The following is a 16,599-nucleotide window of genomic DNA, read 5'->3' on the forward strand; positions in this document are numbered from 1 at the left end:
CACCACTAAAAAAAAAATAAAAAATACGTTGATGCTGGGATTTGAACTCCAGTTTGTCTAATTCCAAATACAGTATTACAGTATTCTAGTCTTTTTTTCCACTTCCAAGTTTTCTCATAATGATGTTGGATTTGTCTGATTGTTTAATATAAGTGATTTGTATATAACTAGGTTTTGTTGCAAATCCTGGTTGCACTTTAATTCAGTATAGGAATCATTGGAGGAAATTCTAGGCAAAAATGCCTCGTAAGTGATTAAGATTGAATTCCCTAAAGAGAAAAGCAGCTTCAAGGTAACAGGTAGAGATTAACGAGGCAAAGCCGGTGTAGGTCCCATAAGCCAGAGGGCAGAGGGGAAAGTCTGTCTGGAAACAGTGGACTACAGGTAAAAAGGAGTCCTCTTAGTAGAGAAAACTAAAAGCTTTTCACTTGTTTGGGGATGTGGTAAAATCAATTCAGCGTTGAGTAATAAACCAGGTAGGAAAGGCTGCAAATCAAGAGAGGCCTCCTGAACTAAACGGCCTTGCAAAATTAATGAACACCTGCAAGTTCACTCAAAAACATTTGTATTAGTTCAACATTTCTCTATCACCCTGGCCATCTCTGGAGATAGTGATTTAATGGATGTAAGGGACTGGTAGTTGACAAGTCTATTTCAGATTGTTGAAGGTACAAGGGCTGATGTAATAGGGATCCTCTTTATCTGGCTATTTATTTTTTTATTTTAATTTCTCTTATCTTGTAGCAATGACCCCTCATAATATGAAACCCTCTTGTGTGCTGTCAGTTGCTACACCACAACACGTTTTGGTTTGATAACAAGATGAGAGAAACTGCTGTTTAAGGCTTTCATTGCAGGCACTATGGTATCCCCTCCTTTGTAACTCTTTTTCCCTCCACATCAACAGTATTCCGTAAGTTTTGTTGATTACTGATTATAACAGCAAAAACTACCCATAACAGAGTACTTATCCCAGACTTGACATTATAATCATGGCTATAGTGAACAAATCAGACATGGTCTTTCTATAGTCTCATAGAACTTAAAGTTGTCTTTCCTTTTCAACAGTCCCACTGTATTTCCTATTTAATCTTACTAGAGGCATCCAAAGTAAAAATGGTTGTTCCCAGTCTTACTACAAAATAGAGCTTTCTTTGAGTAATCAAAGACCAGCCCTGAACTGAAGGGTAAGAGAAAGGAGTTGCTGCAAATACTTCCAAGTGTTTGCATAAAGATAGAATGAAAAGATAATACAAATCTTCCCACAAGCTTTCTGAAGACCCCTGTCTTTAACATTCTGGAATGAATTTCCACAAAATCTCAGGAGAGCAGATACCTTCTGGGCTGTCTTAATTCATCCACTGCCCCACCCCGTCCCATGCTTCTGGCAACTGCCCACCTTCTGCACACAGTTCAAGGAAATGCAGCTGTGTTTACCCAGAGACGGTGATTCTGGTGAGTACCTGGCTTAAGCAGGTTCTGAGAACTCAGAATTGGAACCAAGAGATTATACTCTCATTCTAGAAAGGAAGTAATGATCTTAGAGAAAGAGACTGCCACGTTCTGCTGATATAAGAGAAAGCTATTGTATGGTTAAAAAGATTTAAGCTGACCATTAGAGAAGGGCTGAGAGATGAGAAATATGGAGATTCCCAAACATTTGAGTCCCTAATTCCAATTTCTTTGAGTCCCTAATTCCAGTTTATTCCTGCAGGCCAACTGATTCCTTACTCTTGCAGTCTCTGAGTTACTCTTGTATCTTTATAACACCTTACTCCTTTCTGCTTACACTAGTTCAGCTAGATTTCTATTAATTTTGCACTAAGACATGAAATTGGAATAGCTAAACATACCTCCAGGAAATGTTTTTCTGTTTGCTAAAGGCTGAAAAGGAACATTAAAACTAGAAACATTTGCTTCTCGATCAACTCTGGTGTTCTAAGGGCTATTAGCAGGTTTCGTAATTTTGGCAAAAGTCACTATACTTCAGAGGTCACTTTGCCACTGTTTTTGTGCCTTACTCTGTCTGTATGTTCACCTGCTGAGTCCCTATTCTGAGAAAACCTAGGGAAGTGTAGTAGGGGATCATTAACCATTTATTAGATAACAATTTTTACATGACTTTGGGTTAATACACTTATGTTGTGATACTATATTTTCCTTCTTGAATCTGAGCCAACAATGGTATAAATATCTTAGAGAGCACTTGCCCTCAGTACTTGCAACCTGGGGAACCAAGAAAAATCATTGGTGGGTTACTCTAGTATTTGTCTCTGTTACATTGTTTCAGTTACTCTAACCAGGAACCCTGGTGGTATCCTCGCCAGGGCAACTGTATTATCCTAACTGCTCACAGGGTTATTTTGTAATTGAGAATTTCAGGACATTTATGTATCATGGGTTGGAAAATGCTTGGCATAAATTCTACACTATTATTTATTCATTCAACAAACATTTATTGAGCAGCTACTATGTGTCAGGTGCCATGCTGCGTGCTGAGAATGTAGCAGAGAACAAATCAGACAAATATCCTCACCCTCTTGGAGTTTATATTCCATTGAAAAGAAAGGCAAGGAAGATAAATAAAATATACAGTGTTTTAAAAATAGCACCAAGGAGAAAAAGCAAAGGAGAGAGGAAATATCAAGGGTTATGATGGTAGCCATGGAGGGCTTCCTCAGTTGAATTTTGAGTGAATATCTCAAGCAGGGGAAGGAGTGAGAAATGTGACATCCAGACAAAGAGAATTCCAGGCAGGGAGCAGCCATGCAGAGGCCTGCGTGGGAGCTGCCCATATGTGTTTGAAGAACAGCCGGACACAAATACACTGAAGATGATTGAGCCCAGGAGAAAGTAAACAGAGATGAGATTAGCGAAATCATGGGGTCAGACCAATCAGGGCCTTAGAGGCGACTGTAAGAACTTGGGCTTTTACTGTGAGTGACAAGGGAGACACTGAAGAGTTTCGAGCAGAGGACGCGATCTGATGTCCTGTGGTTGTCCTGTTGCAAGAAGATTGAAGGGTGGCAAGGTTGGAAGCAGAAGGCCAGCCAGGAGGCTGCTGCATGATCCGTGTGGGAAGTGGTGGCAGCTCCAAACATGGTGCAGAGGTGGTGAGAGGGTTCTGGATGCGTTCTGAAGAGGGAGCTAGCAGAATCTGCCACTGGGTCAGATCAGGGTGAGAGAAAAAGAGGAAAGACTAAAACACCAAAGCTGATGGCCTGAGTAACTGGAAGCAGGGAGCTGCCATTTGCTGATATGGGGAAGTTGGGACAGGGACGTGTTTTGCAGGTGCATATGAGTCTGGAGCTGAACAGAGAGGTCTAGGCTGGAAATATAAAGTTGGGAGTCACTGATACAGGATGGCTTTAGAGTGACTGGAACAAATCACCAAGAGAGTGGAGGTAAATGACAGAAGAGAAAAGCATACTTAGAGGTCATGGAGATGAAGAGGAACTAGCAACAGAGACTGAAAGAGTAAGAGGAAAACCCGGAGTGGTGTCTTCTGGAAGAATTTCAAGGAGAAACTGATCAGCTGTGTCCAAGGCTGCTGTAGGTCAAATAAATGAGAACTGAGAATGGGTGTTTGGGTCTAGCAATATGGAAGTCAGTGGTGATCTTTGATGAGAGCAGTTTTGGTGGAGTCGTGAGGGCAGGAGCTTAACTGGAGGGGGTGAGTGGGTGGACAGGAGCAGAAGTGGATACAGCAAACAGAGAATGATTCTGAGGAGTGCTCTGCAAAAAGAAGGCCATGGCAGAAATAGGGCCAAGGAAGTGTTTTAAAAGGTGGGAGTAATTACAACGTATATTTTATATATGGGTGGAATAAGTCTGCAGAGTGGCAAATGGATCGTGCAGGAGAGATGCCCCTCGGTTGGCAATGGGAGTAGGTCTAGGATGTAAGAGCAGGTGGCATCCCAGGAAAGGCAGAGCACGTGCGTGCAGGGGTAGCAATGGGAGACACGGCTATCCTTTGGTTTCTGTATGCCTTCTGCACATGAAATAAAATTTTTGGTTGACATACCCATATTTTAAATGTAATGATCATGATGAATAAGGTACTCTGGGATGAAAAGAGCATCTTTAAAATCTGAAAAATCCTGATGTTGCTGCTGCTGCTGCTGTGAGTGTTGAGGGAAACAGGATTCCAATATTCCAAGACAGTCCAGTGACTTTTCTCCCCAAAAGTTCTTTATGACACTGATACCCAGATGTTTTAAAGTGTTTTCTTAGTAACCAACTCTATTAATATAGCCCCACAATAACTAGTTCCCTTCATCTCCACACTAGCTGTTTATTAGTGTGGATCTTTGAGTCAGAAAGTTCCTCTTGCTAGTTTTTCTTAAAGGGCACTACATGCCTGTTTCCTGGGCATTATTCTATGTAGTCTAGTCTATTTCAAAAATCAGTGAAATATGGCTGCTGATTGCCCCACTCACCGAACTTGCCATTTAAGTTACCTTCTAGTTCAAACTATTGCATGAAGGAGTACAGGACACAGGGCTGTTTACTGGGCTGCCAATATTGACATTCATACTGAAAAAAGAAAGGGATAATTCTAAAACATTTAAAATATGTTAGAAACAAGTTTTTTGTTGGTTGGTTGGTTTTAAAAAGGCTCGGTACAGCTCTCTGTGTTTTAGGTGGAATCGCTGAAAGCTGGGATTAAAACACTCTTAGGAATCATGTGGCCCAATCATCCATTTGATGCTTAAACCCTCCATGACATCTCTGCTAAGTGGTTGTCCACCCTTGACTCGCTTCTTATGGCCGAGAGGTGACTACAAATACTTTACTCCTCCACATCAAAGAAATTAACAAACAAGACCCTATGAGTAGGTTTCCATTGAAAATGATTAAGAATTGTATGCAACTTTTCAGAATGTCAAGAGATTTTTCTGTTGTCACTCAAAAGATATAAATCACAGCTAGGCTTTTTATATAGAGACAAAACGGGGAGTGGCGGGTGACACAGATGCCTGGTGCAGCAGGATGCAGGCACAGCACCCCCAGCTGACTCTGGTCTGAAGCACCAGCCATGTCACAGGTGATGGCTCAGATGACGTGGGAAGTCCGAGCTGTACAGAGCTGTCCCAGAGCTACCCACGGAAGGTCACTGACTTCATCTGTCTGGGTGCTATAACACAAGTACCATAGGCAATGGCAACACTTAGTCTTCATGCTTCTAGAAGCTGGAAGTCCAAGATCAAGGTGCCAGCAGATTCAGTGTCTGGCAAGGGCCCTCTTCCTTGCCATAGATGGCTGTGTGTCCACACATGGTGGAAGAGTCAAAGGAACTCTCTGGATTTCCTTTCAGAAGGGCACTAATCCCATTCATGAGGCCTCCACCCTCATGACTTAATCACTTCCCAAAGGCCCCACCTCTAAATACCATCACATCGGGGTGAAAAAATTGGGGGGGCAGAAGGACACAGACATTCAGTGTATAGCAGTCACTGCATCTTAATTTTTCTTCTGTAACCTTGACGGTGCTATAGACGCTTGTCTTATTTCTGATTTAGCTCAACATACCTGGATTGCTGCAAGATTTAAAATCCCACTCTCTTGGTTCATAATTTTGGTCAGAAGAGATGGAGTTAGTTGTTCATATTTAATAAGATAACTAGACATAACTACTCATCAGTTTTTTTTTTTTTCCTCTTGAAAGCACATCATGTGGGTAGATGAAGAGGAAAGCATTTCAAGTTAATAAATTTGACGTGTAGTTTTAATCGACATGGTTAGAATTCATTCCTGTTGATCCAGACTTTTCCATGTGTGACATAAACCTCGGGGCAGGAAAGCTTATTAAAAAATTATTTTACTGGGTGAAAGAAGAATGCATAGGTGGAGTGGAGGGGATTTTTCGGGCAGCAAAACTATTCTGTATGAGTCTACAATGGTGGAGACACGTCACTATACATGTGTCAAAACTCGTAGAATGTACAAAGAGCAACCCTAATGTAAGCTATAGACTTTGATTGGTAACAATGTGCCAATGTTGGTTAATAGGTTGTATCAAATGTACCACGTAGGTGGTGACGGTGACAGAGAGGCTGTGCCCTCATGGGGAAGAGGTATATGTGTTTTCCACTTAATGTTACAGTGAACCTAAAAGTGCTCTAATTAATAAAGTCTTCTTTAAAAAAAAAATGATTTCACAAAGCTTCCAGATATAAACATACATTTTGAACAAGTACACCTGATTTTCAAAATGTTCTGTTCATTGTTAAAAATCTTAGAGCCACTTTTTAAGTCAATTAGCACATTTTTATACATGGTGATTGAAAAGTCCAATGCAGGCATTTGATAAGAAGACGTCTTAGGTAAATTATTTTGTAGAGGGAAGGGTCACTTAACATATGGCAAATCCAGGGATGCCTTCAGAATAGCACCACAGACCAGGAACATCAGAGTTTAAGACATCTTTAAAATAGATCCTGAAAATTGGGGAAAAGATTTTCTCATGTAATTTCTGAAATAATTGGATAATTATTCTGAAATAATAATCTCTGTGTTTTCTCATTGTTTTATAACCTGGTGATAATTGCAGACTGGTGAAAATAGGTAGAATTTTGTAAGAAATAGCCAAATGATTTTTATTTAGAAAGTGAATCCCTGGAGCCATGGGAGAAAGAGATATAAATGGCCTGTTTCATTCTTGGGGGACTGGACGATTCCCTAGAATGTAGTTTACTACGGTGGCTCATTCTGCTTCTGTGGGTGACTGGGGACAGTCGCCAGCAAGGAGACTTCCACTAGGAGCCCAACCCTAAGAGGTATTAGGTAAGAGGCAGGTTTAGTGCTTTACAGAGTGTGTGCTAAGCTTGTCTTTTTCCCAGAAAGGAGCAGAGGGTTTTTATGTCACATGTATAAATGCGTGATGGTCGTCCTGCTCAAGAAGATGTTTGAAGAATGCATGTCTATAAAAGATCATCAAAAGTCCCTAAGTAGGACAATGGGAATCACATAAAATGGAAACCAGCAAGTACATAATTCTGTTAAGGCCAAAAGGAATCCAAATCCGAATCAAGATCTTGGCGAGTGCAAGGGCATGGCATGCAGGAGGTCAGGATAGGAATAAGTAGGAACACTTGGCTGGACTCAGGAGAAAGCATCTGAATTTGGAGAAACTTGACTTGTCGAGCTTCCCAATGACTTGGGGTACAGAGTGACAGGAGGAAAGATCTCAGAACCACCCCACTGGCCACCTGGGACAACCTTGACATCCAATGTCTTTCCCTGTCTGCAGTCACCATCTCCAGGGCCTGGTCCCCCTCCACTTCCCATGACATTCGTTTTCACATCATAGCTTCATTCGCGGTGCCAACCTTCACTGGGATTTGCCCAGGACCCTATAGAATGCGGTAGAGAAGAGCAGTGGTTAGAGGTCACATAGTCTCGATGGGCAGGTGGTTACACAGAGCTCTGATCGCGTGAAGGCTTTTGCATTGCAGATGGCAGGTGGGAGGAAGAATTATGATTCTAGTTTTCCCAATTATTTGGATTTCCCTCCCCAATCATATCATTTATTAACTTCTAGCATGGGACCTTAATATGTTTGTCATGTAAAAGAAGGGTTTGTCCAAACTGCATACATCACCACGTAAACTTCTTTAGAAATGAAAATAATTCAAACTGATTCAAGTTTATCAGCTTGAATGCTATGAAGTGAAAATACTTGAAAATGTCACAGCTGAGTAAATATTAAAGAAAAACAAAGAAAACTTGAGGTAGAACTGATAACAAGCCACAGGCCAGCTAAGTTCTTTGATGTTAATTACTTTTAATCCCTATTACTTGTCAAAAGACAAGGGAAAGTAATCCCCTCAGTAATATTGAGAAATCTAACTGCCAAACAAAAAGACTCTTTATAACTAAGTCACAGATGGAAATCCAGTTTTTAAAAAAATTGCCATGGTGAGTTAACACAATGCTATCTGCAAACACAGTTGTTTAAACACAACAAATTGCCATCACTAAGCAGGTTCATTAATGACAACTCAGCCTGCTATCAGGAAAGAAAATTACTGGTGTTATTAAATTTCCACCCCATTACCTTGACTTTTATTTAGAGTCATTTATCCATGATTTCTTGCTTTATTAGAAGTCAGAAGTTAACCAAGCTATAAAGTCATCACAGAAGCACAAAACACTTGATAATATCTTGGAAACATACTTAGTGCAATTTTGTTAATTCACAAAGTTTCTTAAGCATGACAGTAATCTATTCAAGACAGTTCTCAAGCCTTTGCTTGAAAAACTACGAGCTATGGACATTGCCAGTAGCGCTTGAAGAAAACTTTTGATGTCATGGCTTATAGTAATGACCTCCACTGGTCTGACAAGTCTGTTACTCCTTCAGTCTTTTCAATAGTCCCTAAACACACCTCCACTTTGGGAACTGTAATCCCTTGACTTAATAAAAGACTACCAGTTTCATTTTACTGCATTTTCCAAGAATATTCCTTTCCAACAAAGCTATTTCCCAGCCCTTCCCAGGAAACATTCAGGGACCCCACATTTAGGATTGTTTGAGACAGATGGCTTCTAAGATAAATTGAGATCATAAAGAAAATTAACCAGTCAACAAATACTTATCGATAACTGTTTGTAAGAACTGAGATAGCCACTGAAGAGAATAGGTCTTCTATTTGTCTTTAAAAATTTTACATTAAAAAAAAAAGAGATAGGGTCTTCTGAAACTTTACATCCCAGATGGGCTATAATACACATATGCACAGAAAAAGCTGACTCTAATACAGTTGCAGATTGACAGTGCTAAATGAATGTTGTGGGTAGCAATTGCCATAGGACCCCAGTGACCTACTTTGGACCACAGAGAAGAGATGACTAGGTTATCCTGTCAGGGAAGAGAGGGACACAGAGTGGGAAGGAGGGGACGGGAAACAAAGCGATAGGAGAGATGGGGGGACTTGTTTGTATTCCAGAGTAAACAGAGGGAATCTGCAATAAATATACAACCTATTTTTGCACACAGTGTCAGCATGACTATGTTTCCAATAGGATTAAGATTAATCTTGACTTAAGCACATCTGACACTATCCATTTGAAAGAGTGAAATATACTGAGGCTCACTGTTCCTTCTGTTTGGCTCTGTTTAGAATGACAGAAAATGCAGTCATGACTGGCCCTAGTGCAATTACCATCTTATGCTGATTGTTCCTCCAGGGCTAACCCTCTTCCATAATCTATACCAACCAAATCAATGACAAATGGTCATTCCTTGCAATGAGACAGTTGTATTGATTGACACAACTCATAAATTCTCCCATTCAAAAAGTGTGGCCAGTTTTTCTGTACCTAAGTTCCAGATAATTAGGTTCATCTAACCCAGGTGGTGTTAGTAAATCATACATTACATAATCTACAGTAAACATGTTGTTACTATTTCTGGTCAGCCAGTGTGCTGATGTGTGCTTTTTGGTATACCACAACCAGGACATCTGTGATAGTTTCACCAATGTGGGAAAACAAGCTGAGATAAAGAAAGTGAATTTGAAAAGAGTACCCAAGAAAGACAACTTCTTGCAGGAGACATCTGCTGCTTCTGTCTGACCAGCATGGAAGATCGTAGCACTGGATGTTAGTTTGTGCACCTGCCTCTTGCTCATGCCCTGTAGACTTGGAGGGTTGTCAGTTAAGGGGCTTGTCCCATCCCCCCTACTCCCAGGTAAACTCTAGAAGGAATTTGAATTTTGATAAAAGGGACAAAAGACTAAAAGTGATTGGACTTTCCTCACCACTGTAAGCGATCTCACATATTTTCCATTTGCTATACTTTTTTTTTTTTTTTTTTTTTTTTTTTTTAGTTTTAGCTAGAACCGATTTTTGTGGCTTGTATGCACTTTCCTTCCTGTTTCAACTTCCAACCACAGAGTTAGGTTCAAACTGAGCATCGCCCGTAGCACAGCATATTGTCAGTGCCTGTCACCACGCTGGTTTCAGTGTAGTAGATTTTAGGGAAAGCAGAGGTGATCAGAGAGGCCAGGGTGATGGCACCAAGAGGAGGGCACCCTTTTCACAATGGAATAATCCCTTCAGATCACTCATAACAATGAACACTAAAACAGATTGTGGCAGACACCACCATGAATGAATGTCGGTACACCCATACTTCATGACAAACATTAGCTATTTCTAACTTCACTCCCCTAGAAAAAAACCCATTTGTCCCCAGAAGTCGTGTGTCAGGCTTCTGAGCTGAAAACAAACTAGTTGGGGGTATTGTTGCTGTTACCTTCCAGATTAGGTAACCAACAGGACAAAAGCTCCTGCCCCCTGCATTGGAGTTCCCTGCCCGCTTTCCCCTTTCCATCAGCTGCCCACTCAAGTTGTACTTGAATGACAAATCTTGAAGGGTTCTCAACTACAGGCCATGGATTCTGCTCTTGATATCACAGGGAGCAAGAGCAATTGCAAGACCTGAGACTTTATAAGAAAATGTATTACCCACCATTTTAAAAGAGTTTTGTATAACAGAAGTATGTTATACCAGGAAGTCTGTGTCATCAGCGCCATCAAATACAGCACAGACAAGGATCTAGAGGCAAAACTTTCTCTTATCAGAGGCACAGTCATTTGCATGAGGGGATGGGAAAATGGGTGGGTAGGAAGCACACGTTTGGCAGAGTAAAGGAGAGGAGACAGGAGAAAGGAGCTGGAAGAATCAAGCAACACTTCTTGTTTTTAAGCTAGAGAAGATCTGGATATGTTTGGAGGCAAAGGAGGAAGAGTTACTAAAGAGGGAAAGGCCTGACAGACTGGCCTCATGGAAATGTGTCCTGTGCCATCACCCAGGGCCCTGCATTTAGCTCAACATTCTGCTGTCACTGTCTTGAGATTCTTCACATATCTTGAATCAGGGTCCTTCGTTTTCATTTTGCACTAGGCCCTGCAAATTCTGTAGTGGGTCGTGAGGACTGATATATATGAAAGTGCTCCGAAAGGTATAAAGCCCTTTGTGGTAGGCTGGTTAATGAATCTCTGGAACCTGTGAACATTACCCTATATGGCAAAAGGGACTTTGCAGATGTGATGAAGTTAAGGATTTTGAGATGGGGAGATTGTCCTGGATTATTTGGGTGGGCCCGACATAATTGCCAGGGTCCTTTCATGCGGAAGGCACTAGAGTTATGGTCAGAAAGAAAAGGCATGTGGCAGTGCAAGCAAAGGGAGTGAAGAAGCAGGGACCGTGTGATGTGACGTCATGAGCCAAGGGATGCAGGTGGCCTTAGAAGCTGGAAAAGGCAAGGAAACAGACTGTCCCTTAGAGCTTCCAGAAGAAACACAGCCTTGCGGATGCATTTTGGACTTCCAACCTCCAGAACTGTACTACAAAAAATTTGTTTTGTTTTAAGCCACTAAATTTGTGGCAATTTGTTACAGCAGCGACAAGAAGCTAATACACACTACATAAATGCAAGGTGATGTGTTGCTAGTTTTGCAGTAATCAAGGATATGAATAAAACTAATAGCAGTTATCACTTTTGAGCTCTTCGTATGGTCTAGGCATTCCACTAAGCCTTTATCTATAAACTCTTGTGTGACCCTAGGACAATATTTGAGGTGGGAACTAAGGCTGCCACGTAACTAACTAGAATGTTTTAGAGTTGGGATCTGAGCCCGGTCTATGTGGCTTCCAGTGTTTCTGTGTTTGTCCCCACTTCCATATTTCATTGTACACTTTCGGGTTTGTCCTCAGGCGTTCACAGGGGTCCACACGGGACCTGGCATGGGGACAATAGATGACATCCACGCCTGGGGCGTGTAAAGTGCAGGAGGAGCCAAAGCCACCTCTGCAAGTCGCAGTTGTCTTTTCCAGGCACCCACAGCAGAGCTGAGGCTGCAGGAAGCTAAACGGAGTCCGAGAAGGGCTTCGACCCAGGCCGGGTTCCTCTCGAGCTCGGTCCGTGCGAGGCGGACCCGGAGCCCAGCAGCTGTGCTGGGCCGGGACCCACGTGGAAGGCCCCAGCCGGGTTTCCTGGGGCGGCCCGAGGGGAAGGCGCCCGCCCCTCGAGTGTTTTGAGGCCCGCGTGGTCCCGCCCCATTGGCCGCCGCGAGCCCGGGGGAGGAGGGACAGCCCCGCGATCAAGAGCTCGGCTTTGCTGGGCCGCCCTCCCGGACTACAACTCCCACAAGCCCGCGCGCCCAGGGGCGTGGCCTGGGGTGGGGCGTGGCCTGGGGGTGGGCGGGGCCGGCCGGGATGAAGCGAGGGCGCCCGGTTCGACGGTGTTTTGAGGCCCGCGTGGTCCCGCCTCATTGGCCGCCGCGAGCCCGGGGGAGGAGGGACAGCCCCGCGGTCAAGTGCTTGGCTTCGCTCGGCCGCCCGCCCGGACTACAGCTCCCACAAGCCCGCGCGCCCAGGGGCGTGGCCTGGGGTGGGGTGGGGCGGGGCTTGGGGTGGGCGGGGCCGGCCGGGATGAAGCGGGGGCGCCCGGCTCTCCGCCCTCACTCGTCGCGGCGGCGCTTGGGGGCGCGCGTCGCTGGCCTCCGCACCGGCCTGTCGCCCTCCGACCCTGGAGTCGATCGGCCGCCGGGAACCGTCCCCTGGGGTCGTCGCCCGCGCCGCCCTCCGTTCCCCGGCCCCGAGGGGTCCGGCCGGCTGCGGCGGGGCGTGGGGCGGAGAGGCCAGCATGAGCCGGGGGGTCCGGGAGGCCGGCGCCGGGCAGGGGGCGGTGGCCGCGGTGCAGCTGCTGGTCACCCTGAGCATCCTGCCGAGCGTCATCGAGGCCCAGGTGAGCCCGAGGGAGGGCGGGCCGGGGGCGGCCGCGGCGAGAGGGCCCGGAGGCCGTGAGGCGGTTTCTGGCGAGCGGAAGAGCCGGGGCAGGGACCGCGCGGGCAGAGGCCGGCGACGAGGAAGGTGGGGACGGTCCCCGGCTCTTCTCGTTTCTGTCTTTCCGATGCTGTAGGCGGCCGGGAGGTGGACGGGGATGAGGGTGCACCTGGGGGGGGTGAAGCCCCTCCCTCCACGCGATCGCCAGGTAGGGGACATCCTCGACAGACCCCCGAGGCCCGCCAGAGCAGGTGCGTTGGGAGGGGGACAAGACTTGACTTCCTTGAACTTCTGGGCCAGGGTTCCCTGGGCTGGTGCTCTTGTCCAGACGTCTCTCCTGGGTCAAGGCTGCTTTATCTTCACCCAGCTGTGCTGTCTTCTAAGTGACATCGTCAGGTGAGCCCAAGTCTGGTCTGGTGGCTCGTGGATGGAGGCTCTGGCTGGAGAGTAAATGAGACTTTGGGGGTTGTCCTGGCCGAGCGGATATTACAGAAGCGTTCTCAGCAGAGCCTTTGCCTTAGGGAGGTGTTTGCTGCTTCCTTACTCTAGAATGTGAACAGGCTGCCAGGGGCTGCTGTGTCTCGTCTGCACCTGCTGCAAAGTGGCAGCACCCCCAAGAGCCGAAAGAAAACAGAAAATGGGTCTCAGGTGGCCTGATAATGAGGGGATGTCATTTGAAGCAATTAATGCTCTTGCTCAGGAAAATTGAACGTTCCTGTGACTGTAACCGTGTAAACATGTTTTCCTGACTTGATTCAGTTTTTACACGGTTTTATGGTGTCCTGCACTAAGTCTTAGAATACCTGAATATTCCATTTGTATCCACGTTTTAAGATTTTTTAAATGGATGATTTGGTTAAAATAAAAGGGGCAAACTTTAGGTATGGGAGCTTGTTAAAAATATAGTTGCTCTGGCCCTATCTCCAGATGTATACTCACCCAGGAATCAGCATTTTAAACAAGCTTTGCAGGTATTACTGTAATGCAGTTATCCTTTGGATTGCCTCTCTTGGACCCCGCTTGGAAAACACTGAAATAGTGGAAATCTGGTTATATCTATCAGACTTATGAAAAGTCAATTTTCCAAATTTTCTTTGGTAAAATTATTTTCTGATTATTAGTTTGGTGTTTGTGTTTGAGTGGAATTTACATTTAGATATTTTTCTAACCTGAGATTTCTCATTTTCTTTTTATATAGCACTTATTAATTGTATACTTTATCACCAATCGAGAAGCTTCATTTTAGGTTTCTTTATATACCATTCATTATGTGTAATTAATGTTTTATAATTGTACCTACATTTTTACGATGTCCAAATGAATATATATAGTTCAACAGTTGAAGATTTGTGCATATCCAAAGTAACGTGCCAAAGTCTTCAAAAGTGAATGTTTGGTTTTTGTTTCCAGCAGTACTTTCTGTTATAGTGTTCAATCCTTTTTTAGAGCGCACTTTATTCTAGAACATGCTTAAATATATATTATTTTATTTGATATATCTCTTAGAAGTGGAGCCATTGAGGTAACTGCAGTGCAAAGAGCTTAAGTGACTTGTTAAGTAAGGCAGTGACATTAAGCTGGAGCCGTAACGTAGACCCCTTTCTGGTCTGTACAGTCCGTCTGTACGTTTGCTTCTCTGTAGTATAGAAAAGCAGAGGGAAACCAGCAAAACCAAAAAGTGGAACTAAGCCAGTTCTTTCACTTCTTCATCTACTAAATTGGTAGAAAAACAGTAAAGATAAAGGGAAGAGTCAGAATTTTTGAACAATAACTCTATTCACAAGAAATAAAGTCATTTAAGGAGATATCTATTTTGAATCTGTCTCTGCAATAAAAGCAGAAAAATATTTTCAAGCACATAACATGATAGGTGTTTGTATATCTCATGCTCCCTTTTCTTATAAATGAAATGCAAATATGCTTTGTAGTATGGTGAAGCACAAGTGATATAACAATCTTCTTGTAAAAAGTATTTTACTTGGCTCAGCTATGTTTTAAATCCTTCTAAATGCGTTTCTTAGGTGCCGTGAAATCAAGGAATACACAGAGCTCCCCAACAAATGGGAAGCTGGAAATGTGGGACTCAAATAGGGCTGTACCAGTTCATTACCCTGAGGGTTTCTCCCAAACCCTGAAGACCTTGAGCCTCTGCTTTAACAGCTGCATGGGTGGAGTGGGCAAGAAATAATGCCTGTGTCTTGCCAGAGAGGGGAAATTAGTAGGAGACCCCACTGTAAAGCCTGGACCCAAAGAGCTACAGCCTCAATGTCAGCATAAGTGGGAAATGAATCTCACTATGAGGAAGCGGAAAGTAAAGAAACTTGCTAAGGGAAGGGGGAAAACTCTCCTGAGACTCTGTAACCATGAGCCAGCCCTTGCATGGATCTGCAGGCCCAATTCATGCTACTTGTGCTGGGAAAAGCTTCAAGTGGAAAATTTAATGTATAGCAGTCCCAGATTTGTATGCCATGGGTTACTGGTAAAAGCGAATATCCACCCCCTCTGGAGGGATTTATTTTCAACTCAAGCCCTAAAGAATTCTCGAAGATAAAATGCCAAGAAGAATAAACAACTAACAGTAAAAAAATCACAAAGCACACAGGGAATCAGGACACCATGAACCAGATATTAGAAACAGGCGACAGAAACAGACATGTACTGACCTTAGATTCTGAAATTACCAGATGGATAATTTAATATCACTGTGTTTAAATATTAAAAAAAAAAAAAGAAACTTGAAAGTATGAAAAGGGAAGAAAGATTGTAAAGAATGGCCAAAAAGATTAAAAAATAATGAAACAGAAGTTCTAGAAATGAAATGAATAACTCAGTGGGTGGATTGAACAGCTGATTATACCCCGCTGAAGGAATGATTATTGAAGTAGACAACCATTTCGTCTTTTTTCTTTCTACTTCATCCTTTGTCACCTCCTCTTCTGTCCCCACTGTCAGCTTCGTGCCTCACTAACAAAATTGGAGCCATCTGAAGAGAATGTCCACAGAATCATCCACGTCTGTCCATGTGCTGGTCTCTGTACGCACGTACTGTGACTTCCCGTTGGTCACTATAGAAGAACTGTTTGTGCTTTTATCAAAAGCCGGTCCCTCGACTTGCGTGTTAGGTTCTGTTCCTTCTTTCCCTCTCAAGGACATGGCTCTGACGATCTTCCCTGTCTCTCCTGGATCACTGATCTTTCCTTTTCTAATGGACTGTTACTGTCATTGTAAAACATGCTGTTAATTCTGCTGTCACAAAGTTCTCTCTTGACCCATCCATCCTTTCTGCCTCGGCCCCCTTTTGTCCATTCTGTCTCTAGAAAAACTCCTCAAAATACTTAAAGTTATCTTTATTTTATTCTTCCTGGTCTGGTCCTCCTGTTGTCTCTTCAGCCCATTCCAGTGAGACTTTTGCCCCTTCCACTCCTCCGAAACCACGCTTGTCAAGGACGCTAATGTCCTCCTTGTGGGCAGGGCCACTGGTTAGCTCTTAAGCCTGAATTTTACTCGTTGGCAGCATTTTTTCATAGCACGACAGTTACTCTCCTTGAAATACTTTTTTCTTTTGGCATCCGGGATACGGTATTTTCTGGTTTTCGCCCTGTTAGGCCAGTCTTTACCCTTGATCGCTACTCATTTGAACCTCAGGGTTCAAATTTTGTACTCTCTCCTCTCTGTTTTGGTCATTTCATCTAGTCTCTTGGCTTTAAATACCACCTGTGCAGCTGACTCTCAAATTCAAGTCTCCAGACTAGGATTCTCAGCTACAGATCCATTTATCCAACATTTTTTTCAACATCTCCACT

The 16,599-nt window shown here is 43.6% G+C and overlaps 1 protein-coding gene across 1 annotated transcript in view; it reads left to right on the plus strand.

Moving 5' to 3' along the window:
* Positions 1-12,545: 12,545 nt before the first annotated feature.
* The window catches only part of ERO1B (endoplasmic reticulum oxidoreductase 1 beta), a 49,405-nt gene continuing 45,351 nt past the window's right edge, over positions 12,546-16,599 (plus strand). Inside the window, exon 1 of the mRNA XM_063082708.1 lies at positions 12,546-12,758. Within this exon, the coding sequence (XP_062938778.1) occupies positions 12,657-12,758 (102 nt within the window). The 5' untranslated portion in view covers positions 12,546-12,656. The remainder of the gene's footprint in view (positions 12,759-16,599) is intronic.

This window comes from Cynocephalus volans, chromosome 18, assembly GCF_027409185.1.
Source record: "Cynocephalus volans isolate mCynVol1 chromosome 18, mCynVol1.pri, whole genome shotgun sequence".
In the NCBI taxonomy this organism is placed as follows: domain Eukaryota; kingdom Metazoa; phylum Chordata; class Mammalia; order Dermoptera; family Cynocephalidae; genus Cynocephalus; species Cynocephalus volans.